At 55.2% G+C, this 10,395-nt stretch overlaps 1 protein-coding gene across 1 annotated transcript in view; it reads right to left on the reverse strand.

Moving 5' to 3' along the window:
- Positions 1–8,047, reverse strand: part of znf831 (zinc finger protein 831) — an 8,669-nt gene extending 622 nt beyond the window's left edge. Inside the window, exons 1-3 of the mRNA XM_060069834.1 lie at positions 7,519–8,047; positions 1,711–6,241; positions 6–67 (exon numbers count right to left, since the gene is read on the reverse strand). Of these exons, the coding sequence (XP_059925817.1) occupies positions 6–67; positions 1,711–6,187 (4,539 nt within the window). The 5' untranslated portion in view covers positions 6,188–6,241; positions 7,519–8,047. The remainder of the gene's footprint in view (positions 1–5; positions 68–1,710; positions 6,242–7,518) is intronic.
- Between the last annotated feature and the right edge of the window lie 2,348 nt (positions 8,048–10,395).

Below are 10,395 nucleotides of genomic sequence, written 5' to 3' on the forward strand. Positions count from 1 at the left end.
AAGGCCCTCCTCCATGGGAAGGCCCTCCATGGGAAGGCCTCCATGGGAAGGCCTCCATGGGAAGGCCCTCCATGGAAGGCCCTGGGGATGGAATCAAGGGATGTTTGGTAGCTTTGTCCCTCTACGTTTGTAGTCTCGGTCGCTCTCTCTCCCTCTTTCTCTCTCCCTCTTTCTCTCTCCTCTCCTTCTCTAACTATATGTGTACCACTTTCTCCCTCTAGCGATTTGTCTCTATCTCACTCTTTCTTTCCCTCTCTCTTTCTCTCTCAATCCTCTCCTTCCCTAATTATATGTCTCCCTCTTTCTCTTGCTACCTCTCTCTCTTTCTCTCTCTCTCTCTCTCTCTCTCTCTCTCTCTCTCTCTCTCTCTCTCTCCTCTCTCTCTCTCTCTCTCTCCTCTCTCTCTCTCTCTCTCTCTCTCCCTCTCTCTTTCTCATTTTACCTGGCATAAAACTAGAAATTAAATCAGATTACCGTTTAAGACAGTGGTAACTGCACCTATTATCTTGTCAACGCGAGAAGGAAAGACCAGATTGTTGTTGGAGGATAACCAGTGACCTCCCATACCGAGGAGATGTATGCAGACATCTACTGCTGCTGTTAATGTGACCCTCCCATAAAGAAATACACAAGCCTGGCTAATATCCGTTGAGGTCATTATTTAGCCTAAATCTTCCTTATAACTACAGTCCACCCTGTCCTTGTATATTATAATGGGGGAACTGCAAGTCAGTGTCCTAAAAAACCATCAAACCTTTGGCCCCCCACCTCCTCAACAGAAATTTGACATTTTATGTACGGACTTACGAACGGTGCTGACACAGCGGTATGCAGGAGGCGTAGAAAGTGTTCATTTGTGTGAGACCGCACTGTTCTAGTGTGTCTGTTGGGTGAACTTTGGTCAAGTGTCTAATCTGAGTTAGATGTAGCCACCAGACCCCCTCCCCAACCTCTAGTGAGTGTTTTATCAATGAGAGGAACTACTACAGCCCAGCGCTCGGCCAAGGCCAGAAGGCAGAAGGTTAGCAGAGAACAGAGTTAACAGACGAGGCCTTCAGGTTTGGCTGCAGCAGCTCTCCCAAAAGTACAACATAGTTCAGCTGTGAAGGAGGCGGTGGTTGCGGTGAGCAGGCAACAGACAGCGGTCATGTCTTCTTTACCTCTGGAATCACCAATTTTTCTTAAATCTGTGTGACCTTTTACCAGAGGTTTACAGAGACAGAGATATCAGATTGCACCCATCAATCCACAAACTGCATACTGACATGATTAACCTGCAGCCTCTGGACACATTCTGTGGCATGCTTTGAATTACATCTGCTATCAACTAGTGCCATCTTGTGGATGATGAGCATTACAATCTTAAGAAAAAGTTTGTTCATGGTCTGTTATGGCAGATTTTGCAAAACTTCACAGAAAAAGTTTTTGTGTATCTTTTGTTCTTCTGTTGGCAACTAAAGTCGTTTCTTGGCCCTAGTATTATTTTTTACACCAAACACTCCCTCCCACCCCATCCCAATTGGCCCCCAGCATGTAAACAATCCTAACCATTGGGGAAGAGTTCCGTATTGGAAGCCATTTTGGAAAGAATTTGCAGAAGATAACATACAAAACACAACAGACGGAGGCCGTTGATTGGCTGTGACCAGAACACGATGCAGTGACACTCAGTTGGATTCTGCCTTTGAAGAACTCTTAAAGGAAACGTACCTGGTGGCTGTGGTCGGGGGAGGTCCGCCGGCGAGGTGGCTGAGTCCCAGACAGCGGCGCGGTGTGGAGGCGTTGAGGGGATCAGAGGCCCAGCCGGGCCGCGGTGTGGAGGCGTTGAGGGGATCAGAGGCCCAGCCGGGCCGCGGTGTGGAGGCGTTGAGGGGATCAGAGGCCCAGCCGGGCCGCGGTGTGGAGGCGTTGAGGGGATCAGAGGCCCAGCCGGGCCGCGGTGTGGAGGCGTTGAGGGGATCAGAGGCCCAGCCGGGCCGCGGCCAGCCTCACCGCGCCTGAAGAGCTGCAGAGGTGTGTATGAGAGGCCCGGTCCAGGGTCCACCAGGTCGTCATCATCACCAGCTCCACCTCCACCTCGACAATCACCACCACCACCACTACCACCACCTCCTCCACCACCCCAATCCCCTCCACCTCCACCTCCACAATCACCACCACCACTGCTACCACCACCTCCACCACCACCCCAATCCCCTCCACCTCCATCTCCACCTCCACAATCACCACCACCACCACCACCACCACCACCACCTCCACCTCCACCACCCCCACCCCCACACACGGGCAGGTCGACTGTCACCTCCGCTGAAGCCCTGCAGCATTCGTTGTTGACTTCTGGGAGCAGCGACGCCCCGTCCCAAGGGTGGGGGGTGACGTGGCTGGCCTCCGCTTGGGTCCAGGCCCATGCCCCGCCATCCCTACCCTGAGAGGCGCTGGGTCGGTCCTTGAGCGTAGCCGTGACTTCCTCCACGGTACAGGTTATTGCCCTTCGACTTAGAGGAGTGTGTTGGCTTCCTTGGCTTCCTTCCTGTATGAATCCACCAGGGAGCAGAGAGGTCACCTCCCCCAGTTCTGCAGCATTAAGACCAGCTGAGACCGAATGGGCGGGTTCCCCTTTTAGTATCCTTGTGTCAGGCTTCGCCGCTTTAGGCGATGCCTCGGTGCTGCCGGTGCCACATCTGCTTTCTGCAGCTGTGTTGTGGTTAGAATCACTGTTTGGGTGAACAAGGGGTTGAAGAGACCGAGAGACATCGACCATACCTGATGCCGGAGGCTGACTGACACCTGCCTGTCCCATAGAGTTCAGAATGACGGACTGCAGGTCTGAAGGTGGGGGCGCCATGTTTTCCACCTCCCTTTGATCACAGGTTGATTGATGGGCCCTTTTCCCCCTGCAGGTTTCTGCAGGCCCAATTAAGCGGGGGGCAGGAGTCTGGGGGGTTTTCTCTGATGTACCCGCCTGCTTCTTCATCCGTGGCTCGATGAGAGCCAGCTGCTCGTCAGATATGATCTGCAGACAGATCTGGAGGTCGGCCGTCTGGACGTGGAACACCGTCCGAAAGGGGTCCAGCTGCCCAGCCTCAAACGGCCCCATCTGACGGGGGGGCTCGGCCAACGGGTGCCCACCAGACCCTGCGTCCCCTCGGGTCGACTGTCCCGAAGAGGGGAGTGACCGTAAGGGGTCCAGGAGGGGCGGATCCAGCCGGAGACCTTGGGAGAAAGTGGTGAGGGTCGTGGAGATGGACGACGACAGAATCGCTGAGCGGCTGTTCGGTCTCGCTGTAGTTGAGGCCGTGATGGATCGTTTTGGCAGTAAAGGTCTGGCTAAGCAGGCGGCATGGGGGGCCATGACGGGTTTAAAGGCTGAGGCCTGGATTACAGTCGGGGAGAATAACTCTTTAGGATGGCTACGCATTGTGGCAGTGGCTGTGGTGATGGTTGTGCAATGTCTCTGAGTTACGGCCAGCGCCGGACTCGCCCATGGAGTTCCACCTGGTACGAAGGATTCACACACGTTCACTGTCTGTGTGGAGTCTCTGGCCTCTGTGCTTTGCGGATATCCTGAAAGCACGTAGGGTTGCGGAGTAAATTCGCTCCCAGAGGACGTTGTGTTTCCGCTGCCGGGTAAGAAGTGTGGATTATCTGAAGTAGAGGAGACACCCGTGAGGCCGTAGTCAACGTTTTGTTTTTTTGACACTTTGACAGTGTGCAGTGAGGGCGTAGATCTGGTTTCAGTGGTGGTGGGGATCTTGAGTTGATACTTTGGCAGGAAGCTAGGCTTGGCGGAGGAGAGGAGAGAAACGGAAGAAGGAGGTTTTACAGATGTTTGCACATTTGATGCACCGATGCACGGAGCCACAAGGCCTATCCCGAGCCGATTAAGTCTTTGATCCAAACGCAGGCTAAACTGACAAATGTTTGTATTCTGTGTGGGGAAAACGTCAAGAAGGGAGGAGGAGGGGTTGTTTATTGTGTTGTGGTCTGCTGCCGTTCTTGAGGGATTTACTACTGTACTGTCATGGGTTCGCTGCTTTTTCCTGTCTGAAGGAATGTGGGCCCTCTGAGGTGGTGAGATGGAGTGAGCGTGTTTCTCTTTGCCAGCATGCCTCTCTGCTGGTCGGCCCGTGACATCTGTCCTGCTTTGGTTCTCTGGCGATCTGTTCGGGGTTACATGTAGCGTGGACAAGGACGCATGACTGAGGAGTTGGGGCCTGGGAGAGCTGCACTCCTGATGAACCCTCCTGGGTTTGGGATTGAACTCCAGACCTGGAACCGGCGGGGGTTGGGCAGGCAGGCAGGACGTATGGCAGACAGCTACCCCACCGGTGGTCAAGCCTGCTGTCGTCGTCCAATCACTGGGACTCTTCCCACTTTGGGCCATCAAACGCTCCGGCCTCGACGACGATGGATCCTCGGCAGCGGACACCACCCTACCCCCGGCCTTTGTAGTGTTGTAGAGCTTCTTGAACGTGCCTCCCTTGTAGGTGTACCACTTGTTGTAGGTGAACTTCTGCGCCTTTTTCCTGGGCTGCTTTCGGTCGCTCGGCTCCCCGCCACCTCCCCCGTCACAGCTGAGGTCTCTGTTTACCGGCAGCCTCTCTGCTGACGAATGCGTGAAGAAAGGACCTTCTGCTGCGTGGTTGCAGTCCACGGCGGCCTGGCGCACCAGCGGGCGGTGGGCGGGCACCTGCTGGTCCACAGATTTGCAGGGAAAGGCCGTCGGGTGCACGGGGTTGGAGCTCCCTCTGCGGATCACGGTGACATCATCTCTGGGGTAGGAGAAGCTGCGGTTGCCCTGCTCTGGGGGCAGGAGGGCGATGCTGTAGGGCAGGGAGCTGCTCCTGCTGAGAGGGGCCTGCTCCGTGCTCGCTGAGCCGGGCGGCTGCAGGGAGCTCTGCAGCTCGGGCCTCCTGCTGCCGGGGAGCCTGGCGATCGGAGAGAGATTATTCCGCATGTCAAAGTGAAAAGAGTCCTTGTACGTGTAGGGCAGGGGTAGGTCGATGCTGCCCTGCTTGGATAGCACCGTCTTCCGGGGCCTCATGGTCTTCAGCTTCTTGTCGTCCACCACGACGCTGTTCTCCGAGATGAGCTTGGATATGTGCTCCTCCAGTGATCTCTGCTCCCGCACAGGCACCCCGTCCCTGGTGTCTGGTCCGTTCTGGCTGCTACCAGACCAGTCGTGGTGCCCCGTGATGCACTCTGGGAGGGCGTCCATGTTGTGGTCGGTGCTCTCGCTGAAGCCTGAGTCGGTGCTCGTGTGGCTCTGGGGTTTCCCTCTCGACGCTTCACCGGGCCACTCTTTAAAGACCTGTGTGGCCGCCTGCCTCTGAAGGGGAAGGTGTCGATTTGGCGTCACACTTGGACACTTTCTGGTTTCACACTCTTTCCCTCTCACTTCCTCCTTCGCTAGGCCTGGTCTTTGAGCAGGCTCTGGCTTCTGTGTTGCAGAGCTCGTGTCGATCGTTCCCTGGACGGGGTCTCCAGTGGGGCCCCGTTCTGGGTCCGTCCCCGGTTCTGCTCTGGCTGCGTAGGAGTACTTGTTGACCTCTTCCTCCAGGCCCCCCGACTCCTCCTCGACCTGGCTGTCCAGAGACGAGCCGCCCAGGCTGGATCCGCACCCGCTCTCCAGGCTGCCGCTGGCGCCCTGCCCCGCCTCGGCCGAGAGGCGCGCGTGAGCCTGGGTGCGCTTGTGCTTGTACAGGTTGCTCTGCGTCTTGAAGGAGACCCGGCAGGTGAGGCAGGGGTAGGGCCGCTCGCCGGTGTGGCAGCGCAGGTGCTTCTCCAGCACGCTGGGCTTCATGCAGTCCCGGCCGCAGTGCGGACACACGTGCTTCCCCGCCGCCCGGGGCCTGGAGGCGGGGGCGAGAGGGGCGAGGGGGGCGGCGGGCGAGAGGCCCAGCTCCTGATGCAGGGGCTGGAGCCCGCCGGAGAGGTGCACCGTCAGGAAGGGGAGGGCGTCCTTGGTGTAGAGGGGGGGCCCGGCCAGATTGAGGGTGGCAGGCTCACGTTGGGGAGTCCCTGGAAACTGAGCCTGCGGGAACAGCTGCTGGGTGGGCGGGGGGGCGGGCACAGCTCGGATGTAAACAGCAGTCAGCGGGGCCTGGGCGTCCATCTTCCTCTCCGTCGGCACGGCAACCGAGCCGTACAACAGAGCGCTCACAGATTGTGCCTTGCCAGTCTCCATGGTAATGCCGTTGCCGCCATCGTGATGTAATCCAGCGCTGGTGAATGTGATTACCTGCAAGATAGGCAGACAGTTGGTTCAGTTAGGACCCCGTCTCTGCCTTGATCAGGGATGTGATCGGAGTGGACCTCTCTAGTGCAGCTGCACAAAAGCGATGAAGGCTCAATCAGCCGTGTGGCGATTAGAGAGGAGGAGGTGGTGAGTATTGGAATGGGGAGACTCTGGCGAGTCGTGACTCAGGACCATAATGTGAGCTGCATGTCGTCATTCATCATTCTGGCAGAGACTTGAGAAAGTGCGAAGAGATGAATGGATGTTGCACACAAAGAAGAGCTCCTTGATCATTACAGCACCACGGCAATTCACATCCAGATCATGATGTTATGTCAGTTGTGGTGAGGGGGAATTCAGATACAAGGATCGCAGTGTGCTGACGAATAAACACTGGACGGAGCACATGGCCCTGCTGTTTTATGACAAATGCATATATTAAAATATGGTGATTTAAAAGAGATGGGAAGATAGAGATGGATAGAGGGGAGAGAGAGAGAGAGAGAGAGAGAGAGAGAGAGAGAGAGAGAGAGAGAGAGAGAGAGAGAGAGAGAGAGAGGGAGAGGGAGGGAGAGGGAGAGGGAAAGAGGGAGAGGGAGAGAGAGAGAGAGAGAGAGAGAGAGAGAGAGAGAGAGGGAGAGAGAGGGAGAGAGCGAGAGAGTGGGAGAGAGAGAGAGAGAGAGAGGGAGAGAGAGGGAGAGGGAGAGAGAGGGGGAGAGAGAGAGAGAGAGAGAGAGGGAGAGAGAGAGAGATGCAGACAGACAAACTGTGAAAGTTACCCTCGCTTTAAACATTTCAACCATACCTCATCTGTCTTTTATTTACCAGGAAAATGCAAATGTGTGTTCTATGGTGTACCGTGGAAGTCACGTTGAAGTGTGCAGGTTTTGCATAATGGTCATGTCAGAGTGGTGTGGGCACAGGGCTGTACTGTTCAGTCTTTGTAGAACATAAGCACACCCACTCAAAGTTATATTCATTCATGTAGAAGATGGTTTGTCTCATCTACAAGGAAATAGTCCACTTTAATTGTACCCTGATCCTTTACACAGGCAGATAGATGGAGGAATCCAAATCAAAAAGTTTTGAAGTTGTGAATACTATTTTGTATAAATGTTCTTTACTTGTTTAAATAAAGATTCAAAAATCTCAAAATTCATGCACAGTGTTAGAATAATTTTGTCTTTGACATTGGTTAGAGCGTTGTATCCATCAGAAAACGATGCTAATCACAAATCACAAGACACCAGTGTGAGCAAACCATGAGCAGAGCAACTTACCTCCTCACTAAAGTTCTCCTCGGTCCCTCAACATCCATCAGCGACAACGCAGCCTGTGGAACACCTCCTTAATGTACAAGAACAAGGCAGTCACAGCTCACGGTGAATCACACACACGGATCAATGGCCTTTTGATCCTCTGCTCTGTAAGTTTTCAAACGGGCGTCTGACAGAAGAGTTTCCTGTCACAAAGAAGTGGAACAAATGCAAATGAGGAAAGATGCACTGTGACAGAGTGATAAGGCAGAGCGAGAGAGCGCACGAGAGAGAGCGCGAGAGAGAGAGGAGGGTGGGGGGGTCGTGGAGATAAAGAAAAGGAATGGATGAGGCTGAGCTGGGTGAGCCGAATGAGCAACAGTCCAACAAAGACCTGCTCCACAACCACCCCAACACCAACACAAACAACATGAATGCCATGAACACGTCAACACATTGTTAACCCAAATGGATGTCAACACAGATGACATGTTTGCATAGGCACACACTGCACCTCTCAGTATTGCAGAACTGAAATTGTGAAAATACCTCCTGGATAGAGGAAGTTCCCTGGTCCCCACACAGGAGGGACAAGCCTTACCTTTCTGCCCCAACATGATGGCTCCCCTGGCTGGCTGGCTTTGACAGCAAGCAGTGGTGATCAAAATGAAGATGCATGCGCTCTCTCCACCACCACCACCACCATCACCACCCACACACACTTCCTCCCACACACGGATCCACACAGCACGCCCACCCCGGGCACGGGAAGCCACCATGTGGGGCACTATGTAGACTGAAGCACCACTCTTTGCATTACCATGCATTACCTCTGGATTCACCCTGGACCGTCTGCGTGGAGCGACTGTAGATTAACGTCTTGACGGTGTTGGTGCTGAGCTCCCCGTCCAACACAGCCTCAACTGCGAAACATAACTCTCTCTGCAGTGAGAGAGAAATATGGTTCTGTAGACTAGAGAGTAAAAAATGTCCTTGACTCAAAAATGTCCTTGATATTACTCACTGACATTTAGAAAAACAGCATTAAGGCATCCTGTGTCTGCGAGTTCAGAGCAGATACCAGGCGCTGGGCATCCCTGGCAGAGCAGAAACTGGTGTTTTATCGAAAGGCTCCTGCATGGTATTTTTGGCTGCTGTTTGCCCAAGCTTTGTCCAAATGAAGAGAACATTTATTGATCGCCTTCAGCCACAGTCATCAGTTTTACACAAAGCAACGGCGAGAAGACTTCCATTTCCTCATTTTGAAAGCAACAGGTTGTTAATGCATAATGGTAGCATGGGAAATGACTAATAATCCAAGCCATAGTTAACATATATATATATATATATATATATATATAAATGTATATAAACACACCGGTATATATACACAGCCAACAAGATACACCCTATCACCATATGTTTATCATATACACATCATATACACACCCGACCAGATCAATAACCCCACCCCCCACCCCCCCACGCCCCCACGCCCCCACCCCCCACGCCCCCACACCCCCACCCCCCCACGCCCCCACCCACACCCACGCCCCCACACCCCCACCCCCCCACGCCCCCACCCACACCCACGCCCCCACCCCCCCACGCCCCCACCCACACCCACGCCCCCACCCCCCCACGCCCCCACCCACACCCACGCCCCCACCCCCCCACGCCCCCACCCCCCCACGCCCCCACCCACACCCACGCCCCCACCCCCCCACGCCCCCACCCCCCAACACCCCCACCCCCACCCACACCCACACCCACGCCCACGCCCCCACCTACACCCACGCCCCCACCTACACCCACGCCCCCACCCACACCCACGCCCCCACCTACCCCCACGCCCCCACCCACACCCACGCCCCCACCCCCACCCACGCCCCCACCTACCCCCACGCCCCCACCTACCCCCACGCCCCCACCTACCCCCACGCCCCCACCCCCACCCACGCCCCCACCTGCCCCCAATCCTTGCAGGTAATAGCATCATGCAGAGGACGGCACCGTGCAGCCTGACCGGCCTTCATCTGACGGAGGAGGCGGTCGGAGTCTTCTCTTCCTCGGCCCTGGGGCGGCCATGGGAGCTTCCTTCAGGTGAGGCTGGCCTCACTCCACCCTCCTCCTGGCCTGAAAACAGGACTTTAAACCAGCCAATGGCGCAGGGGGCTGGGTGGGGTTTTGGGTCAGGTTAGGATACAGGTTTGCGCACCACGATGTAAGTTCCCTATTGGGTTCATCTGCTGTCACACACTGGTAATCATAACGGGATGTAAACGTTAAAAGATGCAGAAGGTTTTTTTCCTCTTTTATTTTTTACAGTTGCACTGTATCCGCCATGTTTGGTAACCACATGATACTTGGCACACAAACAAATGATTTCTGTATCGCTTTTGCTGGTACAGAAACCGGTTTCCAAGGCAACTGACTGGCTGGTACGCCGATAGCATGTATTCCGTTGACATGGTAACAGGACACCTCCAACAGGCCAGTGTGTGTGTGTGTTTGTGTGTGTGTGTGTGTGTGTGTGTGTGTGTGTGTGTGTGTGTGTGTGTGTGTGTGTGTGTGTGTGTGTGTGTGTGTGTAGTGTGCGTGCGTGCGTGCGTGCGTGCGTGCGTGCGTGCGTGCGTGCGTGCGTGCGTGCATGCGTGCGTGCGTGCGTGTTGCTGACTGGCGCCTCCCCTGGCCCCCGTCAGACGGATTGCACTCTGGGGCCAGGTGAGGCACACCTGTGGTGCGTTGAGTAATCAATGTGCAACAGAGTAAGCCCGCCATCACCACAAACACACAGAGCACCAGGTCACGCATCATTGCCGATCCACCGCCACAATAAACCGGGTTTCGAACCCGATCCCCCTGTGTCCAGACTTTACTGGTCTGGAGGAGACCAGTAAA

The sequence above is a fragment of the Gadus macrocephalus genome, chromosome 13, assembly GCF_031168955.1.
Source record: "Gadus macrocephalus chromosome 13, ASM3116895v1".
In the NCBI taxonomy this organism is placed as follows: Eukaryota; Metazoa; Chordata; class Actinopteri; order Gadiformes; family Gadidae; genus Gadus; species Gadus macrocephalus.